The following is a 19,238-nucleotide window of genomic DNA, read 5'->3' on the forward strand; positions in this document are numbered from 1 at the left end:
ATACTTTGGCCACCTCATGAGAAGAGAAGGCTCCCTGGAAAAGACCCTGATGTTGGGAAAGATGGAGGGCACAAGGAGAAGGGAACGACAGAGGACGAGATGGTTGGACAGTGTTCTCGAAGCTACCAGCATGAGTTTGACCAAACTGCGGGAGGCAGTGGAAGACAGGAGTGCCTGGCGTGCTCTGGTCCAGGGGGTCACGAAGAGTCGGACACAACTAAACAAAACAAAAGATAGTTTCCTGGGGAATCCATGTACTTTGAATGTATGGGGTCTGGGCGTGTGTGTGAGATTTTCTTCTGCCCCCCGCCCCCCAAAAAATAGCAATAGATCAGCTATTATTAGTGATGATTGTTTATTTGGATTCGTCTACCTGTCCTGTTCTAGAGGCTGAAGAGGGGCCTCTCTAGAACACTCAAGCCTGTCTTAATATGTGCAGAATTTATTTTTTATTTTGTTATGTTATGCCTTCCTGTATAATTTGCTCTCGGGGTAAATTTGCAAGCAGAATGTCCAGAGCTTCACGCCTGCCCTGTTGGGACGCCTCAAAGCAGCCCGGCGGCTCGTCGTCGTTCCTGAAACCATGGAAACAATCTGGAAGAAGTGATCGTGGCCCCACGCAGCAGGTCACAGAGTGGGGTAGCTGGCGTCACTCGCTACGCCGCATTGATTGTGACGGCCTTTGGCAAGTCGCATGTAGCCCTTTTCGCCCCACGTTTCAGACCAGCTGTGGGAAGGTAAGAAGAACAGGTGAGAGCCTCTGCAACAAATTGTTCCAGCGGGGTGATAAGTCTAACTGGAGTCTGGGTGCTGCTATGGAGATGAAGGGGCAGGGGTATGCAAATGAAGGAGGCAGGGCTACGCAAGCAAGTGACGCTGCAACTCCCAAGAAGTTCACCACACATTTAAAGCACCACTTCAGGCCGTCAAGGCTTCCCCCAAAGGATCCTGGGAGCTGTGGGTTTTTTTTAAGGGTGCTGAAGAGTTGTTAAGGAGACCCCTCGCAGAGTGACAGTTCCTGGCACCCTTTGAAAAAACTGCAGTTCCCAGAATTCTCTCCCCCATCATTGCATAACTTTTGGTACCAGGCCAAAGCATTTCTTGTTCGTTAGGCCTTCGGGCTCTTAACTACAGCGAGGGGGCGGGGAAGTATTTGATCCCCTGCTAAATTTGCCCATTTGCCCTCTGACGAAGAAATGGCCAGTCCATCATTTTAATGGTAGGTTTATTGTAGCTGTGAGAGACAACAGGAACCTCCCCCCCAGAAACCCAGAAGACAAAAGTCAAGAGATTGATGTGCATTATAATGAGCGAAATACCGTATTTTTTGCTCTATAAGACTCACTTTTCCCCTCCTATAAAGTAAGGGGAAATGTGTGTGCGTCTGATGGAGCGAATGCAGGCTGCGCAGCTACCCCAGAAGCCAGAACAGCAAGAGGGATCGTTGCTTTCACTGCACAGCGATCCCTCTTGCTGTTCTGGCTTCTGAGATTCAGAATATTTTTTTTCTTGTTTTCCTCCTCCAGAAACTGGGTGCGTCTTATGGTCTGGTGCGTCTTATAGAGCGAAAAAATAGGGTAAGTATTTGATCCCTTTGCAAAAGATGACTTAGTACTTGGTGGCAAAACCCTTGTTGGCAATTACAGAGGTCAGATGTTCCCACCAGGTTTGCACACATCATTAAAATTATCGACTGGTCATTTCTTCGTCAGAGGGCAAAGGGGCAAAATTTAGCAGGGGATCAAATACTATCTTTCCTCACTGTATATATGCGGTTTCCATGCATCCCGCCTTTTTAAAATACAGGGCGGTCTTTCGGATTTTTATTTGAAACCGGCAGAAAGGAACTGTGATGGGATGATGAGCTGCTTGTGCATAAAATCGTAATCCCTCAGAGTTTGGTCAAGTCCGCAAACCTCTGTCTGTGACGGAGCGCCTTAAGCATGGCTCCGTCAGTCGCTGGCAGATTCCGACTGTGGCTGCTTTCGGAATCGCTTCCAACATAAAAGCTCCTTAACGGAAACGCGTCTTCTGGACTCTCGGCGTGACAGCTTCCGGCGAGGAGTGGGTGTCCCTATAGGAGGTCCTGAAACCTCCCCACTGTCTTCGCTGGAAGTGTCTCGGAGCCATCCCTCCTGCTCACTTTCCCTCGGAGCCCCTCCTCTCCCCCTGCTGGTTCCCTCTTCAGCTGCTGAGTCTCTCCCAACCTGTGTGAGCCCTTCCACCACCTGTCCTTCCGATGGCAGTTCCCTGACAGGAACAAAAACCACGTACAGTGAGGGAAATAAGTATTTGATCCCCTGCTTAGTTTGCCCCTTTGCCCTCTGACGAAGAAATGGCCAGTCCATAATTTTAAGAGTAGGTTTGTTTATTGTAGCTGTGAGAGACAGAATGGCAACAGGAAACCCAGAAGACAAAAGTCAGAGATTCTGTCTCTCACAGCTACAATAAACCTACCATTAAAATTATGGACTGGTCATCCCTTCGTCAGAGGGCAAACGGGCAAATTTAGCAGGGGATCAAATACTTATTTCCCTCACTGTATGTGTCTGTGGACACATACTATCCATTCTGAAGGAAATCAGCCCTGAGCGCTCACTGGAAGGACAGATCCTGAAGCTGAGGCTCCAAGACTTTGGCCACCTCATGAGAAGAGAAGGACTCCCTGGAAAAGACCCTGATGTTGGGAAAGATGGAGGGCACAAGGAGAAGGGGACGATAGAGGACGAGATGGTGGGACAGTGTTCTCGAAGCTACCAGCATGAGTTTGACCAAACTGTGGGAGGCAGTGGAAGACAGGAGTGCCTGGCGTGCTCTGGTCCAAGGGGTCACAAAGAGGCGGACATGACTAAACGACTAAACAAGAACAACAACAATGTGTTTGTGGACCGGGGACTCTTCTTCGCTGCCGGTTTCCAAACAGGTTTGGTGGTGGGCCATCAGCCTGAGATTAATTAGTTGTACTTTCCTGAATTGCAGGGGGTTGAACTGCGAAAATGCCAGCTGTCACAACGGCCGGGTTGCACACAGAGGGGAATCCCCGTTGGCGTCACGAGGCAGCTATATGCAGCCTGTGTTCAGAGACGCAAGAACTCGCTTGCCCAGAGATGAAGGTGCAGATCATCCTCCTGTGATGGACCTCCGATCTGGGGACTTCCCTGGCTTTTTTCTGGCCCATGTAGGACCAGTCTGGAAAGTTAGCCTAGGTGAAGACTTGACATTTTCTTGGTGAAGACGTGACGTTTTCAAAAAAGTTTTTGATTTGAGTTTCCATTGAAATGAGGCTGTGCTCTAGTTATCTCCCGCTTGGACTACTGCAACACACTCTACTTGGGGCTACCTTTGAAGGTGACCCGGAAACTGCAATTAATCCAGAATGCAGCAGCTAGACTGGTGACCGGGAGTGGCCGCCGGGACCACATTACACCGGTTCTGAGAGATCTGCATTGGTTCCCAGTACATTTCCGAGCACAATTCAAAGTGTTGGTGTTGACCTTTAAAGCCCTAAACGGCCTCGGTCCACTATACCTGAAGGAGCATCTCCACCCCCATCGTTCTACCCGGACACTGAGGTCCAGCTCTGAGGGCCTTCTGGTGGTTCCCTCCCTGCGAGAAGCCAAGTTCCAGGGAACCAGGCAGAGGGTCTTCTCGGTGGTGGCACCCGCCCTGTGGAACGCCCTCCCACCAGATGTCAAAGAGAAAAATAACTACCAAACTTTTAGAAGACATCTGAAGGCAGCCCTGTTTAGGGAAGCTTTTGGTGTTTAATAGATTGTTGTATTTTAATATTCTGTTGGAAGCTGCCCAGAGTGACTGGGGAAACCCAGACAGATGGGCGGGGTATAAACAATAAATTGTTGTTGTTGTTGTTGTTAGCCCTGGAGAGATGCTGCCGGTCAGTGTATGCAGTACTGAGTATGCTAGATGAACCAATGGTCTGGCTCGGTTTCGGGAATCTTTCTATGTCCCTCGTTTCCATCTTGCCTCTTTGCCCCAAAGACCTAAGTGTGACCTATGTGGTTCTCCCTCCTCTATCCTCTTAGCCACCCTTTCTCACCTGTTCTTCAGGATCCAATAATCCTTAATCTTCTTATCTCCTTTGACGGTGCCATAGCCAACTGCCAACATGCCGTGATTCAACATCTGTTCACAGTCCTTGTGGTGAAAGATTCCTGATGGAGGAAGAGTTGCCGGTCATGGTGGGGGGACAGGGGTGCTAAACAGAGAATGACGCAAGTCCCCTCCCTGGCTCACGCTCAAGTCCCTGGAAAAAGCCCCTCTCTCCCTCATTGAGTCAAGCTGCTGCAACCAGCTCCCCTCCACGCTGGTCTCACAGGACCAGAAGAGGTATGAAGAGAGAGGAGCGAAGAGAGACCGCAAAGAAATCTCAGATTACTCGGGGAGGAGACTTAGGGTGCCTTAAGTCCTCGCAAGTTCCTCATCTGCTGGGAAGAGTTGTTGTGCTCACTAGTCCTGAGCTGTTTTGTTGTTTTTTTAATAAAGAGTCGACTTCACTGGCACCTTGTGCGTTATTGCTGATCTGATCCACCAGGACATTGAAGGGACAGGTTACCCAAACCTGACTGTGTAGTCACCCCAATTAGGCCCCAAAACTTCCCAAATTCTTTCTTTGAGGATTAATTAGCTAAAATGCATTAGCTTGAGCTGTATAACACAAACCAGCTGAATAAACAAAGCCTTCTCCTTTATCAGTCCATGAAGGCGTAATAGATGGCCTTGTCAGTCCCGAGTAGAGACGGGATGGCGCATCCAACTTATCTTACCGGTTGTAACTATCCTGACCACGCTGACGCACAGACCCCGGGAATGGCGCCAGGAGTGCCAGATAAGAGTACAGAAACAATTTCTATTCATGCTCAAGGATGCAAACTTACGTGGACAGACTCATGAGGCTGGATTCCTGGGGAGGGGGAAAGGGGACCTAAAGGCTGTATGTAACCGTTCTTTAAGTGTGCTTGCTCCGAACCAATCACACAGTGCCTTTCTGCTGCTTCGGAAAGCAGAAATAAACTCTTTCTCTTAATCATCCTTGGTGTCTCTTGACTCCCTTCCTCCCTCCCGGGAGCAACACAGACCCAACCAATGGGAAAGGTCTGACAGGCTACAACATAAGGATGGGAGCACAGCCTGTCTTCCTATCAAAAAATGTTAACTTACCCGACTTGTAGAACATAAAGGTACTTGCGTCCACCGCGACAGAAACGGGGCCCACCTTCGCCACAGCTCGCGCCAGGGCTGTCTCGTTCCTCTTCGGGATCTTGACCCTAGAAGCGCACGTTGCCGCTCGGTCGGAGGCGTTGAACCGACAGGGCCCATCCTGCCAAGATAGACCCATTGGGGACGTGAGCTTTGGCTGAGCGTCGGCCCGCGCCCCGCGGTCGCAGAACAGCAGATCCCTTCTCCCACATTACCTCGGCCTCGTAGGGATAGGTCCTCTCAGAGTTGATCCCCTTGTTGAGCCAGACGTACTTGAAGGCCCAGTTCATGTACCCTCCGTTGCACCCTTGGTTTCCCTGCTTCCAGGAGCAGTCGACGAGGTTTTGTTCGCTCAGCGAGACCAGCTTGCGGGTCTTCTTATAATGCAAGCCTTCCAGGGCACCGGTGGCGCTGAACGCCCAGCAAGACCCACAATCGCCCTGCAGGGGAAATGGGAAGCTCCTTGATCCAGCAGTCGGGATCTGGGTTAGGGGCCATCCCTCCTAGGGGTATTGTTGAAGTGTAGGTCCTGACCAGGTGCGCAGCCTGGGAGTCATTCTGGACTCACAGCTGTCCATGGAGGCACAGGTCAATTCTGTGTCCAGGGCAGCTGTCTACCAGCTCCACCTGGTACGCAGGATGAGACCCTCCCTGCCTGCAGACTGTCTCTCCAGAGTGGTGCATGCTCTGGTTACCTCCCACTTGGACTACTGCCATGCGCTCTACCTGGGGCTACCTTTGAAGGTGACCCGGAAACTACAACTAATCCGGGATGCGGCAGCTAGACTGGGGACTGGGAGCGGCCGCCGAGACCACATAACACCAGTCCTAAAAGATCTGCATTGGCTCCCAGTACGTTTCCGAGCACAATTCAAAGTGTTGGTGCTGACCTTTAAAGCCCTAAACGGCCTTGGTCCAGTATATCTGAAGGAGCGTCTCCACCCCCATCGTTCAGCCCGGATCCAGCGCCGAGGGCCTTCTGGCAGTTCCCTCATTGCGAGAAGTGAGGTTACAGGGAACCAGAGGGCCTTCTCGGTAGTGGCACCCGCCCTGTGGAACACCCTCCCTTCAGATGTCAAGGAAATAAGCAGTTATCCTATCTTTAAAAGACATCTGAAGGCAGCCCTGTTTAGGGAAGTTTTTAACAATTAATGATGTAGTGTTTTTAACATGTGATTGGGAGCCGCCCAGAGTGGCTGGGGAGACTCAGCCAGATGGGCCGGGTATAAATATTAAATTATTATTATTATTATTATTATTATTATTATTATTATTATTATTATTATTATTATTATTATTATTATTATTTGTGGGTTCCCACAAGGCAAGACACAGCGATAACAGCAAGAACCTTTATTGAACTACATAACTGGGAAACGGGGGCAAAGCAACCGCTTATATACATGCCTGGGCCACTCCCACTCCCAACATGATTGGCTGTCTAAATTTCCAAGCTGCAAATCACGGCTCAGAGTTCAAGGGCCACTGGCAGAGGCCCAAATCCTGAAATGTTTTGTGATTGGACATCAAGTATCGAATCAGAACACAGGAGCTCAGGCAAACACAGACCACTGAATACATAACAGCTGTAATTTTCTGGTCTCCCAGGGCGGCTCAATTATACCACAAATTACTATTTCAGATTACTAAAGGACATTTGTGAATTTCCCAGATCCACAATTAGCTGTCCCTGTTGATATTGGCTTTGCAGAACTGTTCACAACTCCTGATGGATGGATGAATAACATTTTTTTTCACTCATCAGGTGGCCATGACAGGTTAAGATCGATCTCAATTCAGACTTTAAATATACGGTGTCAGTACATCCTCTCAGCGCCGCCACACAGGTTTTAGGGGAAGTTAGTTAAACATTTGAATGAGCTTATAGGGAACATACTACAAGTCTTTTGTAGGAAACTTAACAGTATACGAGAATTGGTATATTAAAAGTTTTGGTCGATAGAATTATAGAAGGTGCTTTGATTCCCAAGAGCACACTATTATTATTTTTTGTGTATTAACCTTTTTGTGCTCGCGCTCTCTCCAACACCAGTCTGTTCAGCAGAAAACATAATCACCTTGGAAGTTATAAATCCATTTAAAGTGCTTGTTCTAAACAGTGGAAACTAAACATTTGTGGACACTCAATGCTGGGCACAAAAGAAGCCCTTGCAAGACTGAGACCACCAGCTGGGAAGGGCAGCTGAGAATTAGGAAGATCTAGTATTGGGGACTATACGGACCTTTGTATAACTATACGGACCTTTGTATTGCCGACAAAGGTCCGTATAGTTAAAGCCATGGTTTTCCCAGTAGTGATGTATGGAAGTGAGAGCTGGACCATAAAGAAGGCTGATCGCCGAAGAATGGATGCTTTTGAATTCTGGTGCTGGAGGAGACTCTTGAGAGTCCCATGGACTGCAAGAAGATCCAACCTCTCCATTCTGAAGGAAATCAGCCCTGAGTGCTCACTGGAAGGACAGATCCTGAAGCTGAGGCTCCAAGACTTTGGCCACCTCAGGAGAAGAGAAGACTCCCTGGAAAAGACCCTGATGTTGGGAAAGATGGAGGGCGCAAAGAGAAGGGGACGACAGACAACGAGATGGTTGGACACTGTTCTCGAAGCTACCAGCATGAGTTTGACGAAACTTTGGGAGGCAGTGGAAGACAGGAGTGCCTGGCGTGCTCTGGTCCAGGGTGTCACGAAGAGGGGGACACGACTAGACGACTAAACAACAGCAACAGTATTGGGGGGCAGGCACCACCACCATTGCAGGATGAGGCGCGGCCTCCTCTCTCTCCGCACAAAAGCCCTGTGAGGGTAAGGCAAGCTGGGAGGTAACAAGTGACCGACACGTGGTAAGAGCATTTGAACCCCAGGCTCCCAGGTCCAAGTTGAACACTCCCAATTTGCTGCCAACTCACCTGGTCTTTTATGGGGGTGACATAACCTTTGGTGCGCCAGTCTACATGCTTGGGTGTCTCGTGGGTGTCAGTATCTTCGAAAAGGGCCTCGTCGTCACCATCTTCTTCAGCTGTGTCCGAACGGAAGCCATTCAGCTTTTGGTTAAACTCTTCTCGCGTCTGGGGAAGAAAAGCAGAGTCTACATCAAAGCTTATTTCCTCTCCTTAGAGATGCTCTTGGCTTGTGGCCTGAGAGGTGGGTGGCCAGGAGTAGCTTTCTTTCTCCCTAAGAAAAGGATATGAGCGTCTTACTGGACCAAAAGCTTAACATGAGCCCACGGTGTGATGCAGCAGCAAAAAAAGCTAATAATAATAAATAATAATATTTTTTTATTTATACCCCGCCCTTCCCAGTTCAGAAAACCAGGCTCAGGGCGGCTAACAACAAATTTAAAACACTTATACAGTATATACAGTATAAAACAAGAATAACAATAAATTCAGAATTCAAAAATCAATTTAGGGAGAAAATCCATCCAATAAACATTAGATGATCACCAGGGCTAGCTGGCTGAATTCCAGTGGTACCTCGGGTTAAGTACTTATTCGTTCCGGAGGTCCATACTTAACCTGAAACTGTTCTTAACCTGAAGCACCACTTTAGCTAATGGGGTCTCCTGCTGCTGCCGCGCCACTAAAGCATGATTTCTGATCTCATCCTGAAGCAAAGTTCTTAACCCGAGGTAATATTTCTGGGTTAGTGGAACCTGTAACTTGAAGTGTATGTAACCTGAAGCGTATGTAACCCGAGGTACCACTGTAGTCCTATTTGGGCCAGCGAAGAGACCAGGGGAAAATTAGCTGTGGGATCCCAGAGTGAGTAATCTTCATAAAAAGGGGAGGGGGAGGGAAGGAAGGGAAATAAAAGATCCAGCGAAGTTCAAATTGAAAGCCAGGTGGAATAGCTCTGTTTTACAGGCCCTGCGGAAGGAAGTTAAATCCTGCAGGGCCCTGGTCTCATGGAACAGAGCATTCCACCAGGTCGGAGCCATCACTGAGAAGGCCCTGGCCCTGGTGGAGGATAATCTAACTTCCTTAGGGCCCGGGACCTCAAAACTATGATAGATAGATAATACTTTATTCGGCTATAAGCCCACAAGGTAAAAACCAATCAATAAATAAAATAGCATTTTACATTCTAAAATATCAACTAAAATATTTCAACGCATACTGTCCTTCACCTTACATACAATCTCTAGATGTACCATATTGTGGCCTTGATTATAAAGATGGAGGATAGAGTTTACTAGATTTTAATAGTCGTGCAGCATTCCATGAAGTCTTTTATATGAAAGAACTGAATTCAGGAATCTGGCAACCTGTAATGTTCTATAAGAATCAATGTCCTGGAGTAGATAGGCTAGATGTGATTCAGGTGGTTTTGCAAGAGTTTCCAAAATGATTGAGCTCAGAATCCTTGATCGGGGAACAATATATAAAGGACAATTAAACAAGATATGATGAAGGGATTCTATTGATTTGTTGTCACATGCGCATAAAACAGAGGTTTTACCATTAGAAAATCTATTGTTCAGCACATTTGAGGGGAACACATTAAATCTGGCTCTAACAAAAGCGAATCTATGCGACGCAACCGATAAGGTAGACAAATATTGAGGTATCTGGGGCATAAATGTAATGCCCTGGTTTATCAGGGAACATATACCTCCACCTGTGGTAAGATTTTGTTGCAAATCAACCTCCTCCAATCTTTGCTTGATGACCTTTTTTGCTGTAATTAGATCTAAATTTAGTATATCGGAACTATGATTATTCATGGACCTTAAGGTCCTCTGCGGGGCAGACCAGGAGAGGCGGTCCTGTAAATACGTAATGCTATTCTAGGCTGCAACAGCAGAAGTCTAGTGTCCAGATCAAGGGAAGTAACAGTCCCACTCTGTTCTGCCTTGGTCAGACCACACCTGGAATACTGCGTCCAGTTCTGAGTGCCACAATTAAAGAAGGATGTTGATAAGCTGGAAGGTGTGCAGAGAAGGGTGATCAAGATGATCCAGGGTATGGAAACCAAGCCTTATGAGGAACGGTCGAAGGAGTTGGGTATGTTTAGCCTGGAAAAGAGGAGACTGAGAGGAGATATGAGTTCCAACTTCCAATATCTTAAGGGCTGTCACATGGAAGACGGAGCAAGCTTGTTTTCTCCTGCTCTGGAGGGTAGAAATCGAGGCAACGGCTTCAAATTACAGTGGTGCCTCGCAAGACGAAAAGAATCCGTTCTGTGAGTCTCTTCGTCTAGCGGTTTTTTCGTCTTGCGAAGTAAGCCCATTGAAGGATTAGCAGATCAGCGCTATTAGTGCTATTAGCGGCTTATCTGCTGATCGGATCAGCTGATAAGCGGCTTAGCAGCTTAGAAAAAGGAGGGGGGAAAGGAAAAAAAAACCAGCAGGAACTCGCAAGACATTGTCGTCTTGCGAAGCAAGCCCATAGGAGATTCGTTTTGCGAAGCACCTCCAAAACGGAAAACTCTTTCGTCTAGCGAGTTTTCCGTCTTGCGAGGCATTCGTCTTGCGGGGCACCACTGTACAAGATTCTGGCTAAACATCAGGAAGAACGTCAAGAAGATAGGAAGAGCTTTTTGACAGTGGAACGGTCTCCCTTGGAAGGTGGTGGACTGTCCTTCCTTGAACGATTTTAAGCAGAGGTTGGGAGGCCATCTGCCATGGATGCATTGGTTGAGATTCCCGCATTGCTGGAGGTTGGAATGGATGACCCAGGGGGTCCCTTGCGCCTCTACAACTCTATGATTCTATGCATGGAAGGCGGATGCTATCATCCTTCCCCAAGGAGGAGCTTGACCACAGCAATAAACCACCTGTCTGGATTGAATGCAGAAAGTCTGCCCAATTTATGGACTGTTGTGTTCCGAAGGCGAAGGAAGGATTTGGACCCTGATTAATAAAATATACATGAGGCTTGACCAGCAAGACTCTGGGAGGAGTGCCAATAATAATCTGTCACACCCTAGCCCAGGTCCCTTTTATTAACAAAAGAACTTATAGCACAGCGCTTGTAGGAACCAATCAGATTTCCTCTGAGCATTTCAAAAAAAACCCACCACGTGGGTACAAAGTTAGATCAGAGAAATCCTTCTGAAATCCCTTTAACTACAAAGACTACTTTGAGCATGCATATGTGAGGAGAATCAGAACTTACAGGGTTAAACAGTTCTGAGTGACGTCTCACATTCTGAGGCGTGGCTATGTTTCACATACGGGAGTGTTTTCTCTGTGTGTGAGTTCTTTTTCGGTTTTGACCGAGAGGCGAGAGGATGTCTGCTCTTTCGCCGGGCTAATTTATTATGTTTTTCTACGCGATTAAAGACTGTTGGAAATAAGCAAGAAGCCTACGTACAGTCTGATTTATTACCCACACATGGCAACAATTTCTCCCGCTGCGGAACTCTGCTGAGACTAAGCTAAGAGAGAGCTAAAGAGAGCTAGGCACAGGAGCACAGTGGCGCAGCAGAAATGTGCCGGACGCCATCATAATCCCACAGCATACATGTCCAGGTGCGGGTGGCACTGTGGGTTAAACCACAGAGCCTAGGACTTGCCGATCAGAAGGTCGGTGGTTCGAATCATTGCGATGGGGTGAGCTCCCGTTGCTCGGTCCCTGCTCCTGCCAACCTAGCAGTTCAAAAGCACATCAAAGTGCAAGTAGATAAATAGGTACCGCTCTGGCGGGAAGGTAAACGGCGTTTCCGTGTGCTGCTCTGGTTCGCCAGAAGTGGCTTAGTCCTGCTGGCCACATGACCCGGAAGCTGCACGCCTGCTCCCTCAGCCAATAAAGCGAGATGAGCGCTGCAACCCCAGAGTTGGCCATGACTGGACCTAATGGTCAGGGGTCCCTTTACCTTTACTTTACATGTCCAGGTAAATAAAACAGGAATCAAGGAGGAATGCGGAATGCATTTAGCAAATCCCGGAGGTCATAATCAGGAAAGGAAGGATGGCAATGAAAGATAGTATTTACCATCTCCTTGTGAACTCTCTTCCTGGCCCTTAAGATCTACCGAAAGATTAACAAAATCTACATCAAAGTTACCTACTATCTTTATGGCTCAGGACGCCTGGTGAAGCAACCAGTCTGTGTTTTAGAATGCTTATATGTGCCTGTCAGGCAGAGAAAGAAAATGGCAGAGGTTTGTGCGATTCGATCAGAAATCATGTCAAATGACTCAAGCCCAGTCAAGGCAATGCTTTCATTGTAGGCACAATGGCTTGCTCCATATTTTCATAATTCCTCATAGTAATCCCACCTGACCCCCATGATGGACCACCTACCAAGTCACCAAGGTGATTCATGCCTAGCTCATAGGTGTGCATCCCCTGGGAAACCTCTAAGTTGTGCTCTTCAATGACCTGTAGATTCTTCTCCCACACAGCCCTCCGGAAAAGTTCTTCCTCCTGCAAGGAACCCGATAAAGAGTTTGGACTCTGTTATGTACTGAGTTGAATAGGATCCAAACTGCAGCAGTCTGATTGGTCCTAGAACAATAGGATTCAGAATGCAGCAGTCTGATTGGTCCTAGAACAATGCAGCAGTATGATTGGTTGGCAGGAACCACCCAATCCTGCTCCAGATAGAAGTGAATCCACAACCTGATTGGCTTACAGTAGAATTCCGGAATTAGCCAATCATGTGCAGCCCATTGTGTAAATAATGTATATAAAGCAGATACTGTGAGGGGACATTCATTCATTCCTCCTCACCACTATGAGCTGAATAAAGAGCATGAAATCACTTTGCGACTCTGAGTATGTTTCAGACTCACTCGCTGGATCATCACCTCGTCGTGGCGAGATGGCTTGCCAAAATCCAGCATTGCCTGAGCTCTGCGAGCGCAGCTTTCTCCCGACTGAAGTGCAGAGTGTTTGAGGACCCGGGACATTTGCAGGGAAACCAAAACGCTTGTTTGCAAAGCCGTTGCACTACCAACCTTACTGTATGCTTGTGAAACATGGGCCACTTACAAACGCCATCTCCAACTCCTCGAAAAGTTCCATCAATGGTGTCTCTGAAAATTTTTACATGTCACTTGGGAAGACAGGCGAACAAATGTCAGTGTACTGGAAGAAGCAAAGGTCTCCAATGTCGAAGCAATGATTCTTCAACATCAACTTCGTTGCACTGGTCATGTTGTGCGGATGCCCGATGATCGTCTTCCAAAGCAACTACAGTGGTACCTCAGGTTAAGTACTTAATTTGTTCGGAGGTCCGTACTTAACCTGAAACTGTTTTTAACCTGATGCACCACTTTAGCTAATGGGGCCTCCCGCTGCCACCACGCTGCTGGAGCACAATTTCTGTTCTCATCCTGAAGCAAAGTTCTTAACCTGAAGCACTATTTCTGGGTTAGCGGAGTCTGTAACCTGAAGCATGTGTAACCTGAAGCGTATGTAACCTGAGGTACCACTGTACTCTATTCCGAACTTAAAAATGGAAAGCGTACAAAACAAAAGAGGTTTAAAGACTGTCTCAAGGCAAATCTAAAAAAATGTAGCATAAACACCAGCAACTGGGGAACACTGGCCTGCAAGCGCTCCAGTTGGAGAACAGCCTTTACCAAAGGTGTCATGGGCTTTGAAGACTCTCGAACTCAGGACGCAAGGGAGAAACATGCTAAGAGGAAGGCACGCTTGGCAAACCCTCCCTGTGGTTAACTCCCGCCCAGAAACCTACATCCCCACTGTGGAAAGACGTGTGGATCCAAAATTACGGACTCACTGTTAAGACCGTGTTCATGGAAGACAATCTTACTCAGCTACGAGGGATCGCCAAAGAAGAAAGAGTTTGGAATTGATATGGCCCTTGAATTCTCCCCTCCTCTCAAGAAGTAGTGTTAGTAGCAGATATGGAGGGGGAATTTGATGCACTTTAATAAGGAAACTGGCTCATTTGCACTTCTCGAATTGAGATGTGAACCGAAACTATGCTGTCCTGCAAAATTTCCACTTCCCTGAATTTCGGCAATGCAGCTCTGCAAACAACCGGCGTGTACAGAAATGGATTCATTCGAGGAAAGCGGGCGTAAACAGGCACGATACAACCTTTGGAAAACATCTGAAGGCAGCCCTGGATAGGGACAGGTTTTTTAATGTTTTAATATATGTTGGAAGCCACCCAGAGTGGCTGGGGCAACCCAGTCAGATGGGCAGAGTATAAATAAAATAACTATTATTATTATTATTATTATTATTATTATTATTATTATTATTATTATTAGGGACATGGGTGGTGCTGTGGGTTAAACCACAGAGCCTAGGACTTGCTGATCAGAAGGTCGGCAGTTCAAATCCCTGCGACGGGGTGAGCTCCCCTTGCTCTGTCCCAGCTCCTGCCAACCTAGCAGTTCGAAAGCACGCCACTGCAAGTAGATAAATAGGTACAGCTCTGGTGGGAAGGTAAACGGCGTTTCCGTGCGCTGCTCTGGTTCGCCAGAAGCGGCTTAGTCCTGCTGGCCACATGACCCGGAAGCTGCACGCCGGCTCCCTCGGCCAATAAAGCGAGATGAGCGCCGCAGCCCCAGAGTCAGTCACGACTGGACCTAATGGTCAGGGGTCCCTTAACCTTTACCTTTATTATTATTATTATTATTATTATTATTATTATTATTATTATTATTATCCCTAAATTCATTGGATAAATGTTGGAATGTACGCAAGTTGGTGGCTGGCTCTACTTCCTGATATGTGCAGTCTGAAGAAAAACTTTCTTCCCTGGGATTAAGCCTTACCAAGTTACTTTTGAGTAGACCTGTATCGGATTGTGACTTCCACAGAGCCGGAAAGGCATTTCCTATGCCGATACAGAGAGCTGCTTTCCCCTTCTGTCTTGTTCTACCTCTCTTTTAAATCGCAACCAGTGAAGGCAGTGAAGGTCCTGTGTGAGTGTCTGGAGGCAGTTGGAGGATGGATGGCGGCTAACAGATTGAGGTTGAATCCTGACAGAAGGACTGTTTCTGGGGGACAGGGGGCGAGCTGGTGTGGAGGACTCCCTGGTCCTGAATGGGGTAACTGTGACTCTGAAGAACCAGGTACACAGCCTGGAAGTGGTTTTGGACTCACAGCTGTCCATGGAGGCGCAGGTCAATTCTGTGTCCAGGGCGGCTGTCTACCAACTCCATCTGGTACGCAGGATACGACCCTATCTGCCCGCAGACTGTCTCACCAGAGTGGTGCATGCTCTGGTTATCTCCCACTTGGACTACTGCAATGCGCTCTACGTGGGGCTACCTTTGAAGGTGACCCGGAAACTACAACTAATCCAGAATGCAGCAGCTAGACTGGTGACTGGGGGGCGGCCGCTGAGACCATATAACACCGGTCATGAAAGACCTTCATTGGCTCCCAGTATGTTTCCGGGCACAATTCAAAGTGTTGCTGCTGACGTTTAAAACGGCCTCAGCCCAGTATATCTGAAGGAGTGTCTCCACCCCCACCCACCCCTACAGTGAGGTCCAGCTCCGACGGCCTTCTGGTGGTTCCCTCCCTGCGAGAAGTGAAGTTACAGGGAACCAGGCAGACGGCCTTCTCGGTGGTGGCACCCGCCCTGTGGAACACCAGATGTCAAAGAAACAAACAACTATTTGACGTTTAGAAGGCATCTGAAGGCAGCCCTGTTTAGGTAAGCTTTAAATATTTGTTGAATCATTGTATTTTAATATTCTGCTCAAAGCCGCCCAGAGTGGCTGGGGAAACCCAGCCAGATGGGCAGGGTATAAATAAAAAATTCTTCCCCTTCCCCTCCTCCTCCTCCTCCTCCTCCTCCTCCTTCTTCTTCTTCTCTGGAATGTCACTCTGCACATGCTTGGGGGCACACGAATTCCCAAGGTGCCAGAATTTCAGAGGCGCAAAGACACTGCCAGTCTTAGCCATGCCAGAGAAAACTCACCTCGCTGTATTCTTTAGAATGGGCTCTCTTCCAGTCTCCCCAGGCTTTGTCCAGGGTCGGATCCTGCACTGCGCTGACAGTCCTCAGCAGGACCAGTCCGGTCAGTGCCATCGCCGAGATTGGAAGCATGTTTTTTACCTAGGAAAGCAATGTCTAGAGTCATAAGCAGTTGCCTTGTGCCAAGTTAGAAGATTGGCAGTACCAGACTTAGGGCAGTGCGGGCTGTTCTCCTACATTGGTCACTGAGCCAAGGGGGTGCAAAATAGGAATAATAATATAGCCATATGTGGTGGACCTGTGAAAGGGTAAAAGAATATTGGGAAACAATTCATAATGAACTGAAAAAAATGTTAAAATGTACTTCCCCCCAAAAGCAGAGTTCTTTTTTGGGGGAATAACTCAGACGGAAATTCCCAGATGTCAAAAAGGGTTATTTACGTATGCCACTACTGCGGCCCATGTTTTGTTAGCCCAAAAATGGAAAACGAGCGAGGTCCCAACTAATGGCAACTGAAACTGATGGAATATGCGCAGCTTGCGGACCTAACATATATAGAATAAGAGAACAAGAAGAACGTACATTTAGAGAAGATTGGAAAACGTTTATTAAATATATGGGGGGGACTGTGTTTATTTGAAAACGTGGGCATCATTAAGGTAAATTCAACAGTGTAAATAAGTTTGGATGGATGTAATAATGGAATCCTGAACGGTTTAGTTTATGTAAAATACGCAGGGGTTTATGTTGTGCAAAATGAACCATGGAAAGAGAGGGAGGGAAGTCATGGATAGCTTAAGGATGTAGAAATGAGTACTTTAAATTGTAAAACAGAAAATTTAATAACAAATTATATATATAAAGAAACTTCCATTATGTATCATACTCCTCTAAATCCACCACTGTAAGATTCTATGTACACGAGTCCAGACTTTCTCAGTCACAGAAAAAAAAAGCACTGCTTTGCTGTTTGCTTTTAAGCTTAAATGTCCTTTTAGTGCATTGTCTAGGAATAACAATGCTTTTTTTAATTTTTAAAAACCCACTATATTTATACAAGCTGGGACACGGGTGGCGTTGTGGGTTAAACCACAGAGCCTAGGACTTGCCAATCAGAAGGTCGGCGGTTCGAATCCCTGCGACGGGGTGAGCTCCCATTGCTCGGCCCCTGCTCCTGCCAACCTAGCAGTTCGAAAGCACGTCAAAGTGTAAGTAGATAAATAGGTACCGCTCTGGCGGGAAGGTAAACGGCGTTTCCGTGCGCTGCTCTGGTTCGCCAGAAGCGGCTTAGTCATGCTGGCCACATGACCTGGAAGCTGTACGCCGGCTCCCTCGGCCAATAAAGCGAAATGAGCGCCGCAACCCCAGAGTCGGTCACAACTGGACCTAATGGTCAGGGATCCCTTTACTTTTACCTTTATACAGGTACTTACTGAGAAGATCCATTAAAAAAGCAAATGTACCGAAATGAATCATTGTGAAAATTAGAAATATTTTTGGAGGAAATTTTGTACTCCCTTCAGGGCATCCTATTACCAGAGTCTGTCCCTGCCATTGGTCCATTGAGCTCAGCCTTGTCTGCACTGGCAGGCAGCCCTTCTCCTGGAGATGGCAGTGATGACTGAACCAGCGGATTCTTTGTCGCTGAGCTATGGCCTGTCCGTATCCCCATGGTGAACTTTTAGCTACTGTGCTTCTGTGGCAGCTTTCCCCAAATTCCCAGTGCTGGTTCCCACTGGACTAGGGATCTGCTCCGGTAAAATAAAGGCAAACTTCTGGCAACATCAGTAGCAGAACCTCTCTGGAAACATTCCTGCCATGTTCAGTACAGTGGTACCTTGGGTTCTCGAATACCTTGGTTCCAAAACGCCGAAAAGCCAGAAGTAAGTGTTCCAGTTTTTGAACGTTTTTCAGAAGCCGAACGTCCGATGCGGCTGTTGGCTATTGTTTCCGGGGCGCCTACACCAATCAGAAGCTGCGCCTTGGTTTTTGAACATTTCAGAAGTCAAATGGACTTCTGGAACGGATTAAGTTTGGCGCTTTTGTTTCTGCTATTTATTTTGCGTTTTTGTTTTCAAGGCCTTTTCGGTTAATTTGTTTTGTGACTGTGTGGATATTTTTTATCAAAAAAACAACAATCAAAGCAGGAGATTCAGGGCTGCATTAATTGCAAATCTATCCTCTCTAGACAGCATCTTAAAAAGTAGAGACATCACCTTGCCAACAAAGGTCCATATAGTTAAAGCTATGGTTCTCCCAGTAGTGATGTATGGAAGTGAGAGCTGGACCATAAAGAATGCTGATTGCCGAAGAATGGATGCTTTTGAATTCTGGTGCTGGAGGAGACTCTTGAGAGTCCCATGGACTGCAAGAAGATCAAACCTCTCCATTCTGAAGGAAATCAGCCCTGAGTGCTCACTGGAAGGACAGATCGTGAAGCTGAAACTCCAATACTTTGGCCACCTGATGAGAAGAGAAGACTCCCTGGAAAAGTCTCTGATGTTGGGAAAGATGGAGGGCACAAGGAGAAGGGGACGGCAGAGGACAAGATGGTTGGACAGTGTTCTCGAAGCTACCAGCATGAGTTTGACCAAACTGCGGGAGGCAGTGGAAGACAGGAGTGCCTGGCGTGCTCTGGTCCAGGGGTCACGAAGAGGCGGACACGACTAAACAACAACATCCTCTCTAACTTCACAGCGCTGTTTTGCAGGGAAAGATGATAATTGGCTGTGTTAAGGTCAAAGCAGACTGTAGATGTTAGTCTTCGGACAGAGCCCAAAGGTATGCAAGGCAGTCTGATCCTACCCCCACCCTCCCCCCAAATTACTTTGGCCCCCCTCACACAAATCTTACCTCTCTCTCCACTGAAGGATTTAAAGAAAGCTTCTTGTTTTAACCTCCTCGTGCTTCTCCATGAAAGAGGAAGACGAAAATGCAGAGGCTTTATAAAGTCCTTGCAAATGACATATCTATTGGAGTCCTCATCCCACCCCCCCAAAGAAACCACAACATCTCGGGGATGAAACAGCGAGACTTTGTCACAAGAAGAAAAGTCGCCGGCGGAAAGGTTGGGTCGCTGGGTTCAGCAAACTTAAAACTCTACAGCTTGCACATTTTCGTTTCTAAGAAAAACGAAAGGGGGAAGTTT

At 47.4% G+C, this 19,238-nt stretch overlaps 1 protein-coding gene across 1 annotated transcript; it reads right to left on the reverse strand.

Annotated features, from left to right (window-relative positions):
* Positions 1-426: 426 nt before the first annotated feature.
* Positions 427-19,164, reverse strand: LOC308577617 (procathepsin L-like). The gene is made up of 8 exons (XM_081177979.1): positions 18,944-19,164; positions 16,093-16,230; positions 12,483-12,605; positions 8,143-8,301; positions 5,433-5,657; positions 5,179-5,338; positions 4,058-4,172; positions 427-727 (listed from the first exon to the last, which is right to left on the reverse strand). The coding sequence occupies exons 2-8, from the start codon at positions 16,219-16,221 to the stop codon at positions 628-630; spliced, it is 1,011 nt and encodes a 336-aa protein (XP_081034105.1). The 5' UTR covers positions 16,222-16,230; positions 18,944-19,164; the 3' UTR covers positions 427-627.
* Positions 19,165-19,238: the final 74 nt, after the last annotated feature.

This window comes from Podarcis bocagei, assembly GCF_964188305.1.
Source record: "Podarcis bocagei genome assembly, chromosome: 18".
Taxonomy (NCBI): domain Eukaryota; kingdom Metazoa; phylum Chordata; class Lepidosauria; order Squamata; family Lacertidae; genus Podarcis; species Podarcis bocagei.

What these genes read in the sequence shown, in the direction of transcription:
- LOC308577617 (XM_081177979.1), bottom strand. Translation starts at nt 16,221, where the DNA reads ATGCTTCCAATCTCGGCGATGGCACTGACCGGACTGGTCCTGCTGAGG. An exon ending in ATTCTAAAGAATACAGCGAG is followed by an intron (nt 12,606 to 16,092) that starts GTGAGTTTTCTC and finishes GGTTCCTTGCAG; the next exon opens with GAGGAAGAACTTTTCCGGAG. An exon ending in TATTGGATCCTGAAGAACAG is followed by an intron (nt 728 to 4,057) that starts GTGAGAAAGGGT and finishes ACCTTCCCACAG; the next exon opens with CTGGTCTGAAACGTGGGGCG.